Source organism: Chrysoperla carnea, chromosome 2 (assembly GCF_905475395.1).
Source record: "Chrysoperla carnea chromosome 2, inChrCarn1.1, whole genome shotgun sequence".
Taxonomy (NCBI): Eukaryota; Metazoa; Arthropoda; class Insecta; order Neuroptera; family Chrysopidae; genus Chrysoperla; species Chrysoperla carnea.
Window position 1 is genome coordinate 48,246,735 of NC_058338.1, and position 25,004 is coordinate 48,271,738.

Sequence of the window (25,004 nt, forward strand, 5' to 3'; positions counted from 1 at the left end):
AGGGAAAGAAAACAATATGTTTTTGTGAAAAACAGAATGAGCGTAAAGAGGCAAAAAAATTACACTTTCTTTATGATTTCGGCTTTAGAAGAGACAACTTTAGATCGTCCAGTGAAGGGCGCGAGAAAAGCTGGATTGTATATCAGAATATCTCTGATGATTTCTTTTGTCAGAAAAATGGTAAACCTGAGATCATAATAGATCTAGTTATTATATCTTACTGGATGAACACTTGTTCGTCTGTGCATAAGAGTATATAACCGTACATCAGTGTTGGTCATCTACATTTAAATCAACAGGTGTAGGTATTATACTACAACTGTTGCGTTGATTTAAATGTAAACCAACACTGATGAACACTTGTGCACGTTGATGTACTCTGATGTACACAGATGAACTACTGTACACCAATTATGATGTAAGTTGATCTACACAGACGAAGAAGTTTACATGTACTAGGATAAAACTAGATCTATTATGATTTCATCATTTTTTTGATCAAAAGAAATCATCGAAGATATCCTGATATATAATCTACTTTTTCCCGGGCAGGCGAAAAAAAGCTAGATATCTATTAAAACTTCAAAATTATCTTTGGAATACACTTATTTTGGCGTTCTTGGAGCTTCCATATGCCACTATATATCTTTACAAAGAAAAGTAATTAGTAACTAAAAATAAATAAATACATACCGCCTAGATTATTAATATCCGTCAAAAACCGTAGCAATGTCTTTTTTTCGATTTAATTTATGAAATAAAAACTTTATTTTTTTCAAATATAATGGCACAACATTTTCGTAAATACGCACAAATGAATTTCAAAAAAAAAAAAAATTGTGGAAAAATTTTCCATAAAATTTCCAATATTTGTGTCTGATATAATTTTAAAGAATATATTTAAAAAAATAAAACACTTTAGATAAAAAAAAAATTCGTAAATTAAACTTTTGTCCTATAATTATTATGAACCAAAGTAAATGTTTAGCGGTAATTAATATATTTTAATTAGTTCAAAATAGCAATAAAAGAACAGAAAAAAAAACAATACATTCTCGTAAACAAAATAATATTTTTTATGATTTTCAAATATTTATTTTGAAACAATAATTACAGTAAATTAATTCCTAATTTATATTTAAGTTTTACGAGTTGAACCAATATTCCCGTAAAGTTAGCACAACAAAATTTAATGTTCTTTACAAACCTTTTCTAAATCTCCCCGAATAAACAAGATTTGAAATTTTTTTATCATCGATGGCATTATTGAATTAAGCACGGAAATTACTTTGCGGAAAATAAATTCAGTGCAAAAGTAGCTCCAAAACCTTTTTTTTTATTTTAAAGTTGCAGTTTAAATCATATTAAAAAATGAATAATTTTGATTTGACAATTTTAACTGAAATTTAAATTGTAGACAAACTTATAGATAAACAAGTGAATCATATTACATGTGTAATTTGATGTAACAGCTTTTTACACTATTTTTACTCATAATTGAATTATTTAAAAACTTATGAGACACTTAATCTTGTAAGTCGGTTTCTGAAAATTTAATTTTTGTTTGAAAATCGTGCTAGCTTTACGTTTTATAATTATCATTACAAAACGGATTAATTAACGGTTAATAAAATATGTCTCGGAAACGTCAAATAATCTGAGACATATACACTAAAACTAGCAAACCTCAAAATAAAAAAAACAAATGTCGTAAAATTAATTTAAGATGTGATTTAAAAAATATTCGAATTATTGTGTCTAAAACTTAAAACTAAATATTTTACACAATATTGTTACAGTAAAATCTGTTTATAAAATAACACTCACAGTGAGTTTTCAAGCAATATAAACATTTATATACCTATTTAGAAAAAAATGTAAAACACAAAATGTAGCCCATTTTTAATTGATGTTCCTACAGGATTTAAAAAAAAATTATATATGTATTGTAATTAATTTTAAAACGAAAACAAAAAAATTAATTTTAACTAATCTGAAACAAAAATCAATTTTTAAAATCAATAATTGACTTTAAAAATTGAATTTGTCAAATAGTCAATTTGTCAATGTTAAAAAAAAATGTTTAAAATTGTGTCTTTATGGTAAAATTTAAGTAAAACAAAAATTTATAATCGTTATGGGGAATAAAAAACTACCTCAGATCGATTTTTTTAAACAATATTTTAATTCATTTTACAAAAAATTTGTGGATCAAAATTTAAATTGAGGAAATTTTTAAAATTTTTATTATTCTAGAAATTTATTTAAAATGTAAAAGAATGATGCAAAAATTAAACTATTTAAAAATCAGAATCATTTAAAAAAAATTATTCCCCATACACAGATTAAATTTATTTACAAAAAAAAATCAATTTATATTCAAAAAATTAAAATAATTATACAAGGTGTTACTTAAAACTGTGAAGAAAAAACACAAACCAATTAGAAAAAAAAAAAGTTTTCTTTTATTATAAATATTTTTCGAAATTTAAAAATTGTAGAACTGAAAGAAGGTAATAATTAAAATCGTATAAAAATTTTAAAAAACTAACATGAAAGTTTATTTAAAATATGTTATTTAGGTACAGTTTTTATAAATTAATTTTACACTTATCTAGTTTACATGTTAAAGAAAATATTTTCACTACCCATTCCCACTGACGCAAACATATTCCGTGTGGGAAAAAGGATTTTCATCATTGCTAGAAAAAAATGTACTTGGTTTGTAAAGAAATTATTTACATGCTATTGAATTCATTATTGAAGTGACAATTTCATTTGGCACGTTGAGCACTTTTTGGGTGAACAAAAATCATGTAACTCACGTCATCGGTATTTGTAATTGAACTCCTCCTAAATGGATTACCGATGTTGATGAAATTTTGTATGTGTGTTCAAGTAGAATCGAGAATAGTTTAGATCACAATTTGATCCACTACAAAATGTTTTTGAGCTTTCCGTACCTAAAAATTAAAACCCATGAAATATATGGTGGAAACGCATTTAAATTATATATTATATCACATCTTACTATGTAATATATATTTATTTGCGCTCCCACCATATTTTTCTAGAATTGTGAACAACTATTTGAATAGTATTGAGGTACTATTTATTATTATTCAGGTATTGTGAATAGGTATTTATTATTATTAAAGACCTGTTATTCGAGTTTTAAGTTTTCACTTTCATCGACAGTCCCCATAACTGACTATCTTTTTTTCAATCAGTTCTATTCGTTACGTGTAGAACAGAAGTTTGCGCCTCTCACGGAAATAATTTAAGTTCCTTACATGATTTGGTTATTTAGGCAATATTATTTCATAATTGATGAAATCGTTTTGTGAAAACGCTTATTATTCTTATTAATACAGTTCTGCATGTAACGAATTGTAATTTAAATTTAGAAATTTTGTATAAATCGCTAATTTTGATTAAATTATTCAAAATATGAAATCTTTCTTAACATAAAGAAACGAATTAACTATTCTCCACACAGTTTTAAGTAAGCCTTTTATAATAAAATAGTTCTATTTATAATGTATATGTTTGTGCCAAAATGTACCTCTAAATAATTCTTATTGTGGATAACTAAATGTGTAGTAGTGCATATATAGACATATTTATACATAATTATAATTCATACAATTAGTTAATTATAAGAAATAGTGTACGAATGTTTAGAAATATTTTTTGTAATTTATTATTTTTTAAGTTTTTTATTTTTGTACAACAACCGTTAAGAGAAACTTTCTTATTAAATATCATAAATTATTGTTCATAATAAAAAATAATAAAATTGAATTTTGCTATCAAATAGCAAATTATTGTTTACAATCACATTAATTTTTTTGCAAAAATTATTTCAATAAATTTATTGGTTGGTTTAAGGTAGTGTAGCAGTATCAAGATGGGACACACTGCTGTCACATCATCAATAATCTTTTAATTGCTTTTTACAGCTATTCAAAAAAAATATGTATACATTAATTTATTATAAACTTTTTCATTATACAAAAAAATTTCTAATAAATTTAAATAAGACAATGTAATATTTTATTGAGCAAATTTAATAGGTATTAACAATAATAATTAAAAATCATAAAAATATTTTTACAAACTGAGTTGACTAAAATTTAACTGTCAACTCAATGATCAGCTGTTGTTTAATTTCATAAATATAACCTCATTTTTTTACAAAAAGCAACGTAATTTTAATTAACATATTATTTTGATAAAACTTACTAATATATTAATATTTATTAATATTTGATAGCATTTAATTACGATACCGTTCATAAACGCGTTATATATACATATATATAATCTAATGAATTTTTTACAATTCAAATTTGTACGTACAATATCCGATTTTAATATATCCGGTTAACAACAGAGACCGAAACTTAATTAAAAGATTTTTTAAATATGAAAATGTGAAAATGTGAAAATTTTTAACAAACCATCAATTTCCAGCTTTTAATTGGACAGAGACGCTCTCATAAGAGTCCATATAAAAATCTAATTTTTTCTCTTAACTAAGAAAACTATGATATTTGGAATTAATTTTAAAAATAATAGTGACCCTCAATACTGCTATACTACCTTAATAAATAAAAAATACCAAAAAAACTTATACAAGGGTGTTACGTTAGTTTTACATATTTTAAGTGTGTAGTTTGATATAGTAACTTAATAAATTTTGGAGTGTATTCTTTTATTCCCATAAAGTGTGTAATATTAATGCACCTACCATGTATTAATTTTAAAACATTTAAAAGTATCTCTGTGTTATAAAAAAAAATGCACGGATTACATATAGTACTATATGTAATCCATGCATTTTTTGTGACATAGAGTATACTTTGACTTGCACTTGGAATGTGTTTATTTAACCCAATAAAAGTGCTACAATATTACACACTTAAATGACATACTTTTGTGCTTTAACTTGAACACACACAAAAAATTTGCTACTGAATAAAATTTCACATCGAGAATATGTGAAGCTGCAGTACAAGTGCTTTATTATTACACAAGCTTTGGAGTTAAACAATTTTTGTATTTAGTAACACACACAAAATAAATTTTAAAGTGTATTGTGTAAAAAGTTACTACACCAAAATTACACACATAATTTGTAAAATCTTTTTTCGAAAGTTTAATAAGCTTTTTTTATTTAAATATTTTTATTTAAATAATTGATTTGAAATTTATTTAAATAATTCAATGGTATTTAATAAGAAAATCTCTCAAGATAAAAACAATGTCGTTCACTTTTTTACAAATAGTATTTAACAAATTTATTTCCAATACGTGAAAATAAACAAACCTCCACATTTTACAAAATAAAGATAAATAAATAAAACGTGAACCTCACTCGAAATTAAAATTACAAGGATTGCAAACAGAATCGTGTCTTTATTTTTACTTACTGTTATTAATTTTACATATTTCAAACAATTTGTGGAAAATTTATATTTTTTTAAGGGTGAAACATACAAGAACTTCAATATAAAATAAATGTGGTAAACAATATAATAAATAAAACCTTACATTAAATTACGCCCATCGCTAGTAGCCAAAATACCGAGAGTATAAGTATACAAACTACAAACTTAATGTTTTTTACAAATAAAGAAATTGTAAAACTGAATCAATTTTTTTGAAATGTTTGTCTTGTCAACCAGAAGTTTTAGTTTAGTCTAGACGGACTCCAAAAAAGCAAACAATTTTTACGATAATTAACTAAACATTTTTCTAATTTTTAAATTAATATTTAATACATTAAACAAATTATTTAGTGTGAGATTCTCGATTTTGACGATATTACAACAATCTAAAAATAACGCAAAAAGACCCATTTTCAGCGTAAAATTAAGATTATAAATAATAGAAATAGACTTCCGGAATTTCCTGCTCTTATTAAAATTTCTTAAATATTAGTAATTTATAAAATATTGGCCGAAAACGGAATACTTTTTTTTTCATCTTTAATTGCTTATAACTTTCGCAATTTTTTGTGTGATGAAAAAAGCTTCTGATACATTTTTCTAGGCATCATTCCAAGTCCAACGATCTATCACACGTATTTTCACGACCATTATTTCTATATTTTACAAATTTGAACTTTTCGGCTAGACTTTTTGATTTTCATCGTTATTCAATCTGCTATTTTAATTTCGTAATTTCAAAAAAAAAAATCATTTCACCGTCTCAATACTACGTTTAATAGCTCTTTTATTAAAAAACCGTTCAAATAAGTTAAGAGCAATTTGTAATTTATAAAAATATTCCTTATTGACTGTCTGACAGACAACAGAAACCTCAAATTTGGAACTAAGTTCATTAGCAAATATAGAGTCTCACTACAAAGTATTTTTAACATTCATCTCAAGCGATGAAATAGAGTTTGAACGGGCTTTATAACATATACGTAATACAAATTGCTTATTTTTTAATTCTATAAGCCAAACTTTACATGGATTGTTTCAATTAATTAACAATTTATTGTTTATTTTCAAATAGAAACATTTTCACAACTGACTCATGGTTTACGAATGATTTTTGACACCTAAGAAACACAATCCACCTGATTTTAGCAAAAAATTAGAGATTTATTTCATTTTTCTTAATCTGTTACATCGTTGACTGTACTATATAAATCTTTCATTTTTTCAAGACCCTATTGAAGCAAACGTGATGTAAGAAATTTTCTAATCAGGTTTTATAAACTTTCTACAAATTTTTGAATATGAGACAGGCGACAAACAAATAATAAACAAACTAAATAGTACCATAATAAAGCAACAAAAAGTTCCTATAATAAATAAATAAATAAATAACAAAAATAGTTTTATAGCAATAAAATGTTTGCAATTACTTAGTAATTTTATTTTGAGCACTTTTTAACTAACTCATATAGTAATTATCTACACTCATTAAAACAAATATATACAATAATTTTACAAAATAAAACAAAAATAGAATTTTAAAACTAATTTTTTAAATCAATCAGCAATCAGCAAATCATAAACCGTTTTTAACGAAACAAACAAACAAACAAAAGTATTGATGCATTATTAAAAACAAAACAAACAAAAAAAAAACTATTTTAAAACAAAGTAATAATATTTACAATATATTTAAAATAATTTATTTTTATACATCTGAATATTTTATATTTTAGCGCCGAGAACTTTGATCATCTGATATAAAAAGAAAATACCGTACTCGTAAGAATTTTACTGAAATACATCATCGAGCTTTGTTCCAGACAAAAATTAAGCAATCCAATTACAAAAATTACTTTTTCCTGTAGATGTTAAAGACCTAATTAAATTGACGATCCACTTTACAAATTATCCAAGTATATATATCATATGAAGAGTTTGTAATTTTTTATTCGTAAAATATACATGAAATTTTTTATCTTTCTGCTTTAGTCTAGCTCGTACGCCGAGGGGAGAGAATAGAAATCAACTTGAGTCCTGTAAATGAAGCCATTTATGAATCGCTCAGTGGAAATGAGTGTTCAAGCTGTTTTGACTTGGTGTTGACATTTATTAATTTTTTATCTTGAAACTGTTGAGTATGGAGACTAGCCATGGTCATGGATATTCGTCGCTTTTTGTGCAAAAACCCATGCATTAAAATTATATCGAGATTTTCATTGAAAGAAGAAAAAACGTAGAAAAATTTAGTAAATTGCGAGCGATGAATACCTACAACATGGAATTGCGGTAGTCAAGTTTTGCGTCAAAGCAAACTTAACGCTTGAATGTACAGACTGATTTAGTTGAAGATTATTTCAGGATCACAATCCACATACCATACACCGATTTGTTTCTGCCACATTCATAAGATCGTTTTTTTAACCATCGCAATATTTTATAAAATTTTTCTTGGATCTTTCCCAACAACATGAAAAATTGTGATGAAGATTTTTGCGCTCAAATTTTGGAACTATACTCTTTAATTTTACGCAGTATCAGACAGGAAGTCAAACATTCACTCGAAGCAAGTAAGTCTACCAAATGATTCGCGTTCCTGTAGTTTTACCTGTCACAGCAGCGACAAACGAACGCTCCTATTCAACTTTGTGTCGTCTCAAAACATACCCTAGATAGATAATGTCTGGAAGATCGGCTAAATGGTTTAGCCTCGCTCGCTTAATATACATCGCGGTGTAGAGGTCAATGCACACAGAGTTTTGGAAGTTTTTTTTCTGTACCCCACAGAACACTTATTGAAAAATTGTGACTGAATATCACATTTTGACATTATAAAATGTTATCTTTCTCGAAAAAAGAGTGTTTTTATTAACTTTATCACTTAACATGATGAACAGAAGTTTGAACCCCTCCCCCCTTGGATGATTCAACACGATCTTTTTTTTGTAATCAAGCGGTAAAATAACAAGTTTCATGAAAAAATTAACGAATACAAAAAAGTTGGGTTCTCCGTTTGGTTTGGTTGGAATATTGGTAAAGTGGCTCGCAAACTTGATGTGAGTTTTTGAAAGTAATAAACTTTTTAAAATAGTAAACTAATTGTGAGATAAATAATTTCCACAACACCATAAAAGTAGATTATTTTCTTAGTATAATCGTCCCAGCAAAAATTCAATTCTTAAACTTCCTCATGATAATTAAAGGATGAAGTGATGAAATTCACAGCTTAAAAACCAGTATTTTACTAATAAATTGTTAAATGGCTTTTCGACTTTTAGTGCCACTTTAAATAAAATAGCTGACAAAATTTTGTATCCAATTTATTTCATAGGCATAAAAATCATTCTGCATGAAAATCATTACAGTCTAAGATCTCGCTATGCAAAACTTATTTTAATAAAAATGGGTGTAACAAAAATAGGATGATTAAAATATGGAACCATTTAGATAAATTATTTTCCATTTCAGATTTCCAAAAACAGCTGGACGCAGTGATAAGAACATCGTAACTTCTATCATTGCATTTGTTAAAACTATTTAATTTTTTTTGTTGCTTTATGTTAGACTGTGGAAGGTATAATTTTTTGCTTAAAACTGCCATTCCTTCTTCGAACATTTAATTATATTCATAACAATAAATGCAAATAAAACTCAGGTTAAATTAAATAAAAAACGAAATACATTCACACAAACTAGCAAATTTTCTTTTTATATTAGCTGACTCAAATAACAAATAATCCGTCTATATTAGTTAATAATTATAAACAAAAAATTAATAAAAAAAATTATTAAAATAATATGAAATCTACAAAATGATCGTTAAATAGATTTGTTTTTTCGTTAAAATTTAGCAAAAGCACAATCATAATTCTTTGAAACGGGTGGAAATTATTTAGAATTTTTGCTTATATTTTCAAAAAAAAAGGTAATTAATTTTTTTACGATCATTTTGCACATTTGAAGGAAAAAAAAGTAAAAAAATCGTACTTACTGCAAAAAATTTTCGAATTTTGATAAGAAAAATTTTAATTTATACGTACTTTAAAAAAAATCGTTTTTCCTTTTTATTCATAAAATAAAACATTATATTATTTCAAAAATAAAATTGTGAAAAAAATATAAAAATTTGGATAATTTAATGGATATAGAAGAAATGCATTTTTCATTACTAGTTAAATAAATAAATCTGCCACAATCGTTTAGTGAAATTGTTCATTTCATGAAATGGTTAGATATTTACCGAAATATTTGTAATTTTTGGCACACGTAAAACAAATTTCATAAATAAATCATTTCATGAAATAATGAACAATTTTTATTAAAAGATCCATCTGCCTACAAAAAAAATTTTTATTTTGTACATAAACTATTTAAAAAAATAAAAATATTCAATTTTTATAAAATTAATTTTGAATACGCATTTTATAGCCTAGAAATTTATCGGCTAAACAACCAAAAAAACAAGTAATTCAAATTATTTTATAAAAATTTAATATTCTTCCATAAGTGCCTAAAATGAATAAATTTTATTCCTCAAAGTACAACAAATGCAATACAATATTTAAAAAAAAATAGTTTAAAGAAATATCTTTCATAAATAATTCTCAGACTGACAATGAATACATCCAATAAAAAGCCCATAATATTCGCCATAGATAATACGAACAATATAATCAATAATATAGAAACATCCATACATACACACGTAAATGCATTTTTTCTGTACGAAAAATTTTATTAATAAATCGAAATAAAATTAAAAAATTATTTTAATGTATTTAAACATCAATTTCGAAAACATCTTATAAATCAACTTAGAAAACTTTTTTTTGAATTTTTCAAAAGTGAATTCCACAAAGATGCTGAAAATCAGAAAAATTACATTAATTTATTTAAAGAAAATGGTCTTTAACTTCGTGTAAAATAATTTTTTAAAACAGAAATTTTATATTTGGATTTTGAACATAAAACAACAACATTTTTTTTGTGATGTTCATACGACCAATTAAAATTGCAATTAAATAGAAAAATTTTAATTCAAAATTTTAGAAAAAAAGTTGTAAATAAAAAATTAAATTTTAAGAACTTTTGTTTCTAAAAGAAATTAAATACATTAAAATAACTTATTTGAAAAAAAAAATGGAAATTGTATCATAAAACATTGAAAAATATTTGTTATATAGTATATCAGTAATATTTAATTAATATACTACTAATTGAATTTAATTATTAATTAAACAAAACAAAACTAAAAAAAAAAATATTGGTGTTCTTTGTAAATGTTTGTGTTACATGTTCTCTACAACAGTTCTAAATTTAAACAAAAAAAAATTAATAATAATAAAAAATTCAATAATATTAATAAATAGAATATATTAAATATATATATATATGATGTCTATGAAAAGTTCACACTTGTTGAAGGGTTGGAGACAGAACGAATCATCTTTTCCATTGATATATGGTGCAGATTATGAAAAGATTTTTAATTATTTTCGTAGCAGTCAAAAGTTATTGAAAAATTTTGCTCTTATAAATACTGTAAGTCATAATTACACAGTTGAAACTCCTTCCTCAAACCATCCCCACCAGAAACAAATGGATATTTTGCCTACAGAATTGACTATGGAGGGTTTTTTGGTGGCCAGTTTCTGCCACAGAAACTCTCATTTTTGAGATAACTAATACAGGGTATAAATTCAATAACACCACACTCGAATACGAAATATTAAGAAATATTTATATGTTAAGCTCCGCCCAAAAAAGTGAGTTTTTTTCTGCAAAAATGACGCGAATTTCGCACGGGAAAGTGGTATTGTTGAATTAAGTCCAAGATTTAATTTAAAACAATCCCCTGTACGAAATTCTTACTGCAAAAAGTCTATATTTCAAGTTTCGCTCAAACTGAGTTCTTTGGCTTAAAATGACACGAACCCCGTACTTGGTATTGTTGAATTTAGACCCCAGATTCCGGAGGCAAAATATTCACACACAATTATGTTTGGAGGCACAATATTCATTTTATAGACTGTTTCTTGTTGGAGTGATTTGGAAAAGGGGTATGAAACTTCCCAATTTTTCAAACGAACGCAGAGGCTAGTGATGATGAATATTAATATAAGTCCAAGAAACACGTAGAAAAAAGATTTTTATAAATCGTTCCTGTCCGAAAAATTTCTAAAATTTTACAGTATTTTTTAGCTTATTACTCGAATATCTGAGCTTTGATGCCATCAGTAGATCCAAATGACCTATGCAAATCAAAAAGAGAAACGGAAGAAACATCAGCTAGCTTTGGCTCACAGTAACTATCGGAATATATACTTGGGGTGTCGCAAAAAAATTGTGTTATCTTTCGTTTGGAAAGACGACGAGGAATTAATAACAAAACTTTCTGTTTGAACATTTCTTAACTACCAATTAAATTGGTATCGAATCATGGTGCTAATTCAATGTTAAAAAAATACAGATAATACGCCACAAAATTATTTACGAAAATGACTTACATATTTATTAGACACTCTATTTATAAAAGTTTGTTCACACTATAAATCTTTCTTAAACGGACATAGTGTGAGAAAGCTTTTATTTTGTCTTCAAAATTAAAAAATACAGAACTTTTGGAGAAAATTTTACCGAATTGTTTTTATTTTATTTCGTATTCTAAGAGAATTAGAAATTTTAAACATATAAATTAGAACAGTATTTATAACATTTTATTTGATAAACTTATTATTGCGCCCAATTAAAGCAATAGTATGCAGATGAAACCAATAAGCAATAATCAATCAGCTATAAAGTTGACTCACCTCAATATTAATAGTAATTAATGATAATTTTCTTTTTTAATTGTTCATATTAAATATATTCATTTAACTAATTATACAGAAACCACTTGAAGTATTCTGTCAAGTTCTGAATAGCAAGTTAATGAACATGGTTGTCGTACTCTTCTAAATTACGTCATCCATATGTCACAAATTTGATTAGCACGAGTGATTCATCTTCCATATGAATATATAATATAAGTTCTACACGCAAGAGCTTTGTAAACTAAATGAATTTCCTCTTAAAAATAAAAATAGTATTAAAATTATTAAAAATCATCTTTAAAATATGAACAACTGAACTCCGTCACTAGTAAGGTATACTACTATTGTATCCTCCCCCCCATTTTTTGTTTTGAAAACATTTGAAGGTAGTGGAGAAAAAAGTTTATTGAAAGGCACTTCTCTGACCCAATTCACAGACAAATTTCCTACGCTGTAACTCAATCTAAAGTGGTTTTAGAGGTGCGGAAAATCTTAAATACCGCGAAAAACTTTTTATACATAAGAACGGTGGTGGTGGGGAAAAATTCAACTCCCTAAATCAGTTTAGAGAGGCTATACATGATGACTTTAAACTGACATTTGCAAAAAATGTATGAAAGAAATTTGAAAAAAATCTCAATGATTTCGTGTCTAAACTAATAAAAAAATAATAATTCTCGCATAAGAAATCAATGAAAATATTTGTTATTTTTTGTTAAGATCTCGAAAAATATGCATTTAAAAATATTTTTCTTCGGATAAAAGTTATCTTTTTTATCCTACAAAATACAAATCACCCCCAAAAATATGGGATTTCATTTGAAAAAAATTGATGATCATCTAAAAATAATCATGCATTTGGAAGTGATCGAGGCTTTCAAATTATCAAACTTATGTATGAAACAATTTTTTGTATCTGACTTTGCACAAATGTCAAGTTAAAAAAGGCACTCTGTATACAGATGTACAAAAGCTTTCACTTTTTCATTTCTCTATTTTCTCCAGATTGCTAAAATAATAAACCCTCTATCCGAATTTCTACTTAATTTATCCAAAATGAAACCCCCAAAATAGTGTTCCAAGCATTATGAAACGTATTCAAAATACATCGGTACGGTGCAAAAGTTCATTATTTTCGGGAAAATCCCTAGATAGTATTTCATTTAAGTAAGTTACTCAAATATAGACGTGATATTCAAAAGCCAATTTGGAGAATAAAGCCGTTGAAATTATCGCCGCAAGTTTTTTGACAAAAATTTTGCGGAATACATACTTGATCATTACATCAGAGCCACTATGTCAATGTCAAATATTTTAAGCCGTATTTTCTTCCTTTTAAAAAATTTAACTTCTACTTTTTCTTTGAGTCAGAAAATAATGGAGTTTTCTATCTCCCGCATGTTTTTAATTTTTAATGAGAAAAGCGAAAATGGATCACTCTTAATAAAAATGTCAGAAATAGAAGAGTACCTAAAATTAGTTATTTGAATATGAAAGTAAAAAAATATTTACAATTTTCTTTAAAACAAACGTTGATTATTTACTAGTTATTTCTAGAAAAGAAAAATCATCTAATTTTTTTAAAATTATTTGGACTAATATGATACTATTATTTATTTATAATTTTATTATCAATCAGTATTAATTTTATTTTTATAAATTTTTAATTTTTAATGTGATGATAATTTCAAATTGATATGTTTTATCGCATTAATATTTTGGAAATGTTATCTTCAAAAAACGTTTGAGTCAAATATAAACAATTACATATAGCTACATTGGCCAAAATATGTTTTAATTAAAATTTCAACAGATCAATCAATTAATTTTTTTTTACAAAAATTATTAATTCAGTCGAACTGGTCAAAAACTCAAAATGGACAGTCCCTTTTTTCAAAGATTTCTCAAAATAAATAAATCTCAAGAATAAATAAATCTCAAAGATTGATTGTTTTTAGCGACATGTTTATATACGTATATGGCAAACAGGGATTTTTAGCCACCTGATGTGCAACTTCTAACAATCTGTTGAATTCATTTCAAATCCCTTAGCTAAACTCTCTAGCGCGTGAAGGCTTTAAACTTTTAAACGAGCAAAAATTTTAATTTATAAATTTTTTTTCACAATATAGGTTTTACGTTCACACGAAATTTCTTTAGTAAAAAATTCTAATAAACCTATTGAGACCAATCGTAAATCAATGAAAATATAATGGTAATTCTATCATTTCGATTACATTCAATTCAAAATTTTGTATAAGTGTACTAGAATCAAAAGAAATTTCGATTCACTTATTTTAAATAGGCAATCTAAGGAAGTTTTTTTTCAATTTTTATTTAGGGTTGGCACTATCAACAACAAACAATATTTTCTTGCAACATTTTTTCGAAAATACCATCAAGACAATTTTACTTGGCCTGGGTTTTTTATGTTACGCGGCCATTGTGGCTAACTTACCCTCGCTCTCTACATACATGCGAAACGTGCAAACTTGAAAGTTGGCGCAGGGACATTAAATAACTAATACGCTCAAAGAAGTCATCGACTAGAGCTACTGTTAGCGACAATTAACGCGCGTATTTTAAAGTTATAATAACATCGCAGTATGATTTACATCGTATTGATGTAAATTAATGAAATCATACTGTGATGGTCTCATGTTTTTATTAAATAACAATCGCACCCTTTATTTGTTTTTCATTGAAATGGCATTTCTAAAATATTTCGTAACAACTAAAACAGATAAAATTGTATCAATTTTGATTTTATAAAAAAAAATGAGTAAAATATACGTTTTTGTACCAATTGTCTAAGATTGGCATTGATAATAGATTGAATCACAATTAATTGTAATTATTTATGTTTTGATTTTTTAAATAAATGTCAAAAACAAAACATAAATTAAATTAAATTGTGGACATAACATTTGTGATTGAATGTGATATGAGAAAGTAAGGACTGATTATTAAGCAAATAAATGTATTTCATAAAAAAACTACCATATGTTTTAATTTATATCCTAAACCTATACGCAAGTAGCATTTTATGCTACTTGCGTTGGCTTTGCCCCGAAAAGTGGCAAAGCCAACGTTTTAAAGTGTTTACCAAATAATTTACAGGATGCAGCAGCAAAGGACAGTCGAATAGTTAAAAGCCAGAACAAAATAACTAGTAATCAAGAAAACAAAGATTCGCAATGAATAAGCAACGAAAACAAAAGGCCACTACTTTTTTTTTGAAACCCACTATTTTTGGGTCATTCTTTTCAGCTGCGGTATCAGTTTTTCGCTAGCTATCACTTATGTGCTTAATTCCGTGACCAGGACTACACATTCTTGAAACCAATTAGAGCTAGGTTAATTTTGATCACAAATTTGAAAAGAATGACCCAAATTTAGTAGGATTACATGTTTGGTTTATCAAAATTGGATAAAATTTAGATGTGATAGAGCAAAATTAAATTTCTGGGATTCTGATGACGTCATAAAGTTAAAAAATTCGATTTTTTTGATAACACAGGCAAATTTGATACGATCTTATTGGAGTTTTTTTGAAACCCAATAGTTTTGGGTCATTCTTTTCAGCTGCGCTGTCAGTTTGTCGCTAGCTATCACTATGTGTTTAATTCCGGGACCAGAACTCCACATTATTGAAACCTATTAGAGCTAGGCTAATTTTGATCACAAATTTGAAAAGTATAGCCCAAATTTAGTAAGATTACATACTTGATTTATAAAAATTGTATAAAATTTGGATGTGATAGAGCAAAATTAAATTTTTTGGATTCTGATGACATCATAAAGTTAAAAAATTCGATTTTTTTGATAACACATGCAAATTTGATCCGATCTTATTGGAATTTTTTTTGAAACCCACTAGTTTTGGATCATTCTCTTCAGCTGCGATGTTGAAGGATACTTAATTGTTGCTTTCGAAATGTTAATTCTTGTGTAAAGTGCTCTCTAGCGTTGTATAAATATACTACTGTTCACGTAGATTGTTGTCACATGCAAAAGTTGCTAATAATATATCAGAACCAAAGTTAAGATTGCATATCCGGTAATACAAAATAGTATAGTATGTCAATTCAACAACAGATGGCAACTTATATTTTTATAAATATTTTGATACATAAAAATAATAATAAATATTATTCAAATTACTTTGAATACAAACAATAAACCTGAAAGGATTCAAAATTCACTTTTTTCCAATGTATTACATTCTTTTATATAGAAAGCATTTTTTTTTTTTAAATAGAATATTCCGAATCGAGCATTCTGGAATCTTTCTGAAAGTTATCTCCCCACCAATATTCGTAAATGATTCTGCGTAAACACAAACACAATACAAATTAGATCAAATGGTTTACCGCTTATGTCAGTCAATACCGATTTGAAAAAAGAAATTTTACAAGGTGTTTTCGTGAACAACTTTCGAAATGAGTACTATAAATGATGTAAGTTAATAAATTTTAATGCTAATAAATTGTATCACTTATAAAAACGCAATTTTTATTTTCTAGCTGCAATTAGACATTGCCGAAATTCAATCATTATTAAAAACAGCATCCAGGCAGAAAGTTAAAGAAATTTTGAGCATTGAAGAATCGAAATTGAAATCACAATTGAGTGAATTAGTAAAAAATCAACCACAAAATGCTCAAAGTACAACTTCATCTACAACAGGAGCTACAGCAAAATATTATCAAGTGACACTTAGAAATTATGGTAAGTGTTGGATCTTTAATTGTTTATTTTTCACCGAACTACAGTCTTTGTCTAAACTTCAAACAAATAGTGAAATTCCTGATCATAACTTAGCACGTGGTAGCGCTTGACTAATAACTATTTTAACAAAGATCCCTCCCTATAGTTATAGGAAAAATATAATTCATTTCATGTTCTCATAAATAAGACAGTGTAAGGCATTGACATTTACGATCCAAATTACGGAGTTCCACAAAGTAAAACTCTACAATTAATCGATTATTACCAAATGAACTGGGACTAAAATTATGTCAGTTTACGAACCAAGTTTTCGGCACCTTCGTCAAAATTATTTTCATTAGCTTGGATAAGTAGTTTTTGACATAATTTAATAAGTTGTCAACAATTTATTTATGCTATAAAATCCCAAATATATTTTGCCTTTGCCAAACTGCACTGTAAGGATACAAAGATAGAAATGTGTGATATTTCCTTATTTAAATAGTTCTTTGACATATTGCTCGAAGAATCATTTTTGAAAATAAAAAAATTTTGTTTCACTCTACCCCATTCAAATATCAGATCTACCCCAACCAGCAAGTGAGCAGTGGTGATTTAAAAATACTAACCATTAAATTTAATTCACTAAACAAATCGACTGAATGAATTATGTTCCGAAAATGTCATACAAAATTTTTTTTTCAGCCTGGGATCAAACAAATAAATTTGTAAAATTATATGTAACATTACAAAATGTGCATACATTAGCACCCGAAAATATTTACTGCAATTTCCATAATGATCGATCAGTTGAATTACATGTGGTTGGATTAGAAAATAAGGAATATATTTTAACAATAAATAAATTATTAGAGCCAATCAATATCGGTGAAAGCTCATGGAAAGTGAAAAATGATATGGTAATTGTATCATTAGCAAAGAAGAAATTACAAAATTGGTCACATATTACTGAATTTGAGAAGAAAGCTAGTGATGCTAAAGCACCTAAATTTGATGATATGAAAGATCAAGATCCATCACAAGCATTGATGAATATGATGAAAAATTTGTAAGTATAATTACTATCTTAAATAGTGTCCCCCCGGATAGAGGTAATAACTATACTTGTAAATTTCCTTATTTTGCATTTTAAGAAAAAAAGTAATTCTTTATAAGAAGTTTTGCTTATTCTGAAAAGTATCTAAGTATATTTAAAACTTCTTAATAATGTATAGGGTAGCCAATAATTTGGAATCACTATTTTTGGTAAACTACCCTTCTTTTTTAGAAGTTGGCAAAATGTTACTAAGGAAAGTTACTCGCAATTAACAATTATGACTTTATACAAAATATCAAGAAGATTCGTGTGCTTTAATTATAGCATCATTTTTATTTGAACAAAAGCTCTAATTATAAAAAAAACGTAAGAAAGAAAATAATAAAAAATCATTAAACATGTACTATCCGAGAGTGTATTTATTTGTGGACTAGTTTAGAAAAATTATTTTCTCGGATAAACATTCACTAAGAATGGAATTGTCAAAGTTGGAAAGATCTTCTTGATATTTTGTATAGAGTCATAATTGTTAATTTCAACTTTTCGAGTAACTTCTTTTATGTTTTTGTCAACTTTTAAAAACGAAGGGTAGTTTACCCAAAAAATAAATAGTGATATCAAATTTTTTGCTACCCTATACATTACTTAGAAGTTTTAAATATTCCTACATACTTTTCATAATAAGCAAAAGTTCTTATAAAGAATGACTTTTTTTCTTAAAATGCAAAATAAGAAAATTTACAAGTATAGTTACCTCTATCCGGGGGGACACTGTATGTGTATGTGTTTGACTAAAATAAATTTTTACCGATTATGGAAAGTAAAGTATAAATCTTCCTTTTGCGTTCATAAGAAACTAAAAAGTGCAAGCATTCTTAATAGTTTTGTTTTTATGTTATAGGTACAATAGCGGTGATGACGAGATGAAACGAACAATTGAAAAGAGTTGGTTGGAAAGTCAAAATAAACGAGATGCTATAAATTAAAATTTTCCATACATAGTTATAGTAATGCATATTGTATAATAAGAAACGTTATATCTTAATAAAACCATTTTTTTAGTTACGAAATAATTTTTTTCATTTAAACCGATTTATTTTTCTCACAAATAATTACCAAGACATTAGTTTTCACCTTTATTATTTTAACAAACTTTTTAAAATGAACCTGTTTTCGTTTCTCATAGTTTTATTTTCAATAATGATTTCATACGGTTGAACTTTCTAATGAACTACATAAAATTAGCTCGACTCTTGCGGAATTCCTCAGTGCGGTACCCTTGGCTAAAAACAGGCTAGATAGTGTTTTACTTCCCTTTTATTTATAGACAATTTTATCACGGATATGATATACAAATTACATAATGACTAAAATTCAATCGTAACATTATTTCTCTAGCCTGTTTTTTCCTAAAATTAGTGGTAAATCATTGAATTTGATAAGAAATATGGAAGATATTGCGTGTACAGGAAAAACAGTCTAGAGAAATAATATATAATATTATTTTGTTTATACGAAATCTGTTTGCATTTTACAAAATCACGACATTGTGTACGTGGCTTAACTAATCAACACGTCCACATTATCCCGATTGGTTTCGTAGATGTAGCTTAAGATCTAAAGCCAAAATGATCAAAACTCGTGTATAACTATTAAAAGTACTTGTGCTTAAAATAGAATAAGCAACAGCAGAAATTTATGCTCTAGTTTTCAAAAAAATTTAATGAAGAAAAAATGGCTTGTAATTGGTGCGATACTTTCAAAACTATCGTATTTGACAAATACGATGATGATGATGGATGACAATATTTTAAGAAAAAAATTCCTGCAGTTTTTGGATACGATGTACTATTAACAAGATAGTGTTTCATAATTATCGTTTGTAAATTTGAGAATATCTCGTTTTAAATTAATAAATCTAAATTAATCGAATTGAAAGTCTAATAATAACCGAACTTGTAGAATATAAATTTGGAAATTTTTCTTCTTAGCATTTTATTTCTATAAGCAATATTTTATCTATGTCAGAGAATCTTTTACTGATATAGCCTCTGTCTATGTCTCTTGCATAGATAAAATATCGCAGTGGGAAGTCTCTTGATAACAATTCGTACTACTTAAAACAAGATTTATGTGGTTCCATTTTAGACTACCGGATGACTGTTAAAGTAAAGCCGTTTTATTTTAAAGAAGTTTTTTAATTGCACGTTGTTTATAGATACGCTGCTTCCCAACGGTTTTCAAAGAAAATATATGTCTTGTATTGATAAATAGTAAGTAATCAAGTGGTCTAAATTGAAACTACTGAAAAAGCGGTCCATTTCCTGTTTAATAGAACAAAACTTTAGTGTGCGGGTGGTGCGGGATTTATCTGATTTTAATTTGAATATTTTTATTGGCCTTAAAAAATGTTAAGTATAAGTATTGCCATCTGGCAGTCTAAAATTGTAACTACTGAATTCGGGTCTTCTTCTGATTTTAATTAGTACGAATTATTATCGCCAGTTGGTAAGTTGCAACACCCAATTTTCAACACTCCGTCTTAAAACATATTTGCCATACAATTTTAATTTTTTTTTAACAATGACAATACTTGTACTTACAATTTTTAGAAGCCAATCAAAATATTAAAATTGAGATAAATTTCGCCATCTGGTGACCAAAATTTGCACTAATCAAAACAGGAAGTGAACCACTTTTTCAATTGTTTCAGGTTCGACCGCCTGATTAATTACCAATTATCAATAGACAAATATATTGTAGACTAACATTTAAATTTTGTTATTATTATACAGCTAACTTTTCTTCATTAATAGGTGCCATATTATAATCCTTATATGCATCCATATATACCAATTTAAATCTATTAAGTGACCTATAAGAAGATTCCAATTTAAATCGGTAGATGCAGTTTTCCTTATAGCTGCTCTTTCGAATTACAAAAAGATAAGGCTTAATTTCTCAGCGACTTAAAACACTGACATAGGGTGTTACATCGCGTTTTATGTTTGATACGCAAACAAATCCGTCACCAAAGAGTTGGTGGAATGGATGATGAGACAATCCCCATGTCAATAAAAATACCAAAAAATTTAACCAATTCCCAGTTAATTAATCTGATTTATAATTCCCGCTCAAAAGATCGAATAACTGTAAATTTTATCCGTACATCATTCGGTCCCTTGACCCACTGGGTGGCGACAACCTTAGATAAATATTTACATAGTACAAAATTAATTTTTTGTCTATACATTCATTCCAATTCTAGGTAGTCGAGTTTTTTAAATAAAATAATAAAATGACTGAATATACATGCGCGTACTCAAAAACTGTTTTTAAATTTTATTGTGCTGTTGACGTTGGCAACAGTGAAACGAGCTAATGGCTTTTTAGGATTATAAACAAACATTTTAAAAGATAACCTAAACATCGATATAATTTAGAAAAAATTCAATACATTTTAAAATGAAAGAAGAAGAATTTGATCCAAAAAATTTAATTAAAAGCCGTGAGTTTCTTTATCGACTAATAATAAGGTAATAAAATATTTGTTGTAAAATTTAACAAAATACCTAAAATTTTATTGATATAATTAGTCAATTATTTTACGATGGTCACCAAAACGTTGCTGTTGGTTTATCATCATTGGTACAGGCTGATCCACCATGCCCACCTAGTGATAGACTACTCCATGTTATGATAGCCGGTTTGGAACATGAACCAGATCGAAAGGAAAGACCACCGAACCATGGGATTGGTGATAACACAATAGGACCAGGATTAGGTATTTATTTTACTAGGTAATTAAATTTTTTATTTCTAATTTTTATTGTGATTATGACAGATTTAGAGTTTGAAACGGAACCCCAAGTTCCAGCTCCAGAACCGGCTTTATATGAAACAGCGTATGTGACATCGCATAAAGGAAATTGTCGTGCCGGATGCTTTAGTCATGATGGACAGTTGATAGCGACAGGAAGCGTAGATGCTAGCATAAAAGTTTGTAATCTAAATATCGAATATTTGATAAAAACTGTTGTTGATGTTATGAAAAAATGTACTGTACAAAAGTCTAAAGATTCGAACGCTACGCCAGGCATTTAACGATTTTTTTTTGACAACAAATCGTTTATAATATTAAAATATTTCTATTCTAATTGTAGATCTAAAATTTCAAACAAATTGTCGCCACAAAGAATCATTTCAGATTGAAATAATCATGTTACAGCACAATTTCATCAAACAAGCGATAACCATCGGATGTCGTTGGATTAGCAAGTCAACAGACTCGCTAATCCAAATTTACGAAGTCTTGATTTCAATAAAAATGTTTTCAATGAGTAATGTTGAGGATTTGCCGCTTTACAATAGGGAATATTCATGAAATTTAAATTTGGTTCAAATATTTTTCTTCCCTAACTTTATTGACTGGACATTTCAACTAAACCATTATTTTAGTAATTAATATCTTTTTAATTACTTAAAATTAATTAATAAAAGCACAAATTCAGTGAAGGATGATGATGGAAGTACGTCCCAAGCCCCCAAAATTTTAGTATATTGTTAGTTATTTTCAACCACTAAAAATTACTGTTCCACAGAAACAAAATTATTGTAAGACTAAAGATTGTACTGTTTTTTTTTTTGTATTATCAACAATTTTCGTAAACGATTGTAGGATGCCATTTGATACTAAAAATTTGTTTGGTTAACATTTTAGATTTTAGATGTTGAACGTATGTTAGCAAAATCAGCACCAGAAGAAGTGGAAACTGGAAGAGAAACAACTGGCCATCCTGTAATTCGAACATTATACGATCATATGGAAGAGGTCACGGCATTAGAATTTCATCCTCGTGATCCAATACTAGCATCTGGTTCAAGAGACTTTACTGTAAAATTATTTGATATATCAAAAGCATCGGTGAAAAAAGCATATAAAACAATTACGGTTTGTAAAAAGTCACTTTCTCTTTATATTATTTCTCTAACGATTCTTTTGTTGGGGCTCCATATCTTCCTTAACACTTCATCAATACTTTTGAATGTAATTTCGCTGTGAAAATTAAGTTCGCCACGAATATCTACGAAAATTACTAATTAAGTGTACATTAAACAAAAATATATTTGTTATCATGAAATATTTATTCAAAAAATTTTAACTCAAGCTAAGCGAGTTTTGAGCGTAGAACGAGTGATCTTGATGGAGCCTTAAGATCAATGCGAGGGAAGTAAGCACTAACCAAAGGACTAGAAATAAAAAACGTTTCATTAATATATACTTGCTTCTTACTTTTTTCCCCCGTTATTATATTACCATTCTGAGACTGATAAAAAAGAATGCCAATTATTCATACGGATCACGGATTTTTACGTCTTCTCTTGCCTCCCATAAATTTTACCCCTAGAACTATAATGAACGGTCTTAAATACCTCGAAGTTTTGATATAAGGCAGTGTTTTTTAATTTAGTTTTTGTATATTTTTTAGGATGTTGAGGCAATTCGATGTTTAGCATTCCATCCCGCCGGTGAACATATTCTTGTTGGAACATCACATCCGGTATTACGATTGTACGATGTAAATACTTCTCAGTGCTTTGTTTGTAGTATTCCATCTCATCAACATACAGCGGCCATAAATTCAATTAAGTGCGTAACTATTTCTTTTATATTATGCTTAGCTTACGTGTGATTTATATTATACGAACATAAAATTTCACCTTGTATATAACATAACTATCTTCGCTGGGAAAGAGAAGAGAAGTAGGGCCTTGCGGTTTTCGTTATGTAACCCATTTGATCTTTAGCAATTTAATAACCAAGAAAGTTGCGTTAAGGGTAAATAAAAAAAAAGTATCAAAAATTTGATTGGTTTAAAATTTTTGTGGTAGGAGTGAGCTGTAATTACATTATTGTTTTTTAAAGCTCTAAGTGTATACTGAAAATTTACAGATATTCTCAAGACGCCAAATATTTTGCAACAGCCAGTAAAGATGGATCTATTAAATTATGGGATGGTGTGTCAAATCGCTGTGTAAATACATTCCAAAAGGCTCATGATGGTTCCGAGGTTTGCTCTGTCGCTTTTACTAAAAATGGCAAGGTAAAAAGAATGAAATTATTTTTGTTTCTGCATACAAGTTTACTAGATTGTCTATTCTAATTTTAATTTACAGTATTTGTTATCCTCGGGGAAAGATTCGTTAATAAAACTTTGGGAACTAACAACTAGTCGATGTTTAATTGCGTATACTGGTGCTGGAACTACCGGAAAACAGGAACATAAAGCACAAGCTGTATTTAATCATACGGAAGATTATGTATTGTTCCCAGACGAAGCGACAACATCATTATGTGCATGGAACTCAAGAAATGCTTCAAGGAAACAGTTAATGTCATTAGGTCATAATGGACCTGTACGTATGATTGCACATTCTCCAGTTCAAGCGGCATTTTTGACGTGTTCAGATGATTTTCGTGCACGATTTTGGTTTAGACGTACTCCGACTGTATAAAAAAAATTTAAAATATATATTTATAATTATTTGAGTTGTTTTAATTTTGTTTAATGCTATTCATAAGTTCTTAAACAATTATTTTTTTTAAATCGATCACATATATTGACCCCTGTTAATTTTTAAATGTTAACCCAGTGTCCGGCATTAATTTTTTTGTATCTAATAAAACTGTGCCCCATACCAACTTTGGGGTACTCTGGTATCAGTTAATAAAGTATGTTGGCCAGATTCGCTTAGTTCTGAAATCTAGCTCACTATACTGGCTGAACTCTAGCTGGATTCATTCATCGTTGTTAATTTATTTATCTCTTGATAAATAGTGTTAATTTAAAACAAATTGTTATAATGGGTTTTACCTATTAACTCGAGCTTCGATTGGCCAAAGATTTTTAATGAATGCATCGAATAAAATTTTGCCAGTGCCGATCCCCTATAATAATAAATAAAATGGTA

The 25,004-nt window shown here is 27.4% G+C and overlaps 2 protein-coding genes across 2 annotated transcripts; both read left to right on the forward strand.

Moving 5' to 3' along the window:
• The first annotated feature begins 16,574 nt into the window (after positions 1-16,574).
• Positions 16,575-19,102, forward strand: LOC123293398 (calcyclin-binding protein). The gene is made up of 4 exons (XM_044874209.1): positions 16,575-16,725; positions 16,792-16,996; positions 17,681-18,044; positions 18,934-19,102. The coding sequence occupies exons 1-4, from the start codon at positions 16,708-16,710 to the stop codon at positions 19,016-19,018; spliced, it is 672 nt and encodes a 223-aa protein (XP_044730144.1). The 5' UTR covers positions 16,575-16,707; the 3' UTR covers positions 19,019-19,102.
• Positions 19,103-21,428: 2,326 nt separating this feature from the next.
• LOC123292215 (cleavage stimulation factor subunit 1) lies at positions 21,429-24,577 on the forward strand. Its single transcript, XM_044872783.1, has 7 exons — positions 21,429-21,568; positions 21,629-21,816; positions 21,877-22,031; positions 22,753-22,983; positions 23,522-23,682; positions 23,986-24,136; positions 24,210-24,577. The coding sequence occupies exons 1-7, from the start codon at positions 21,498-21,500 to the stop codon at positions 24,546-24,548; spliced, it is 1,296 nt and encodes a 431-aa protein (XP_044728718.1). The 5' UTR covers positions 21,429-21,497; the 3' UTR covers positions 24,549-24,577.
• Positions 24,578-25,004: the final 427 nt, after the last annotated feature.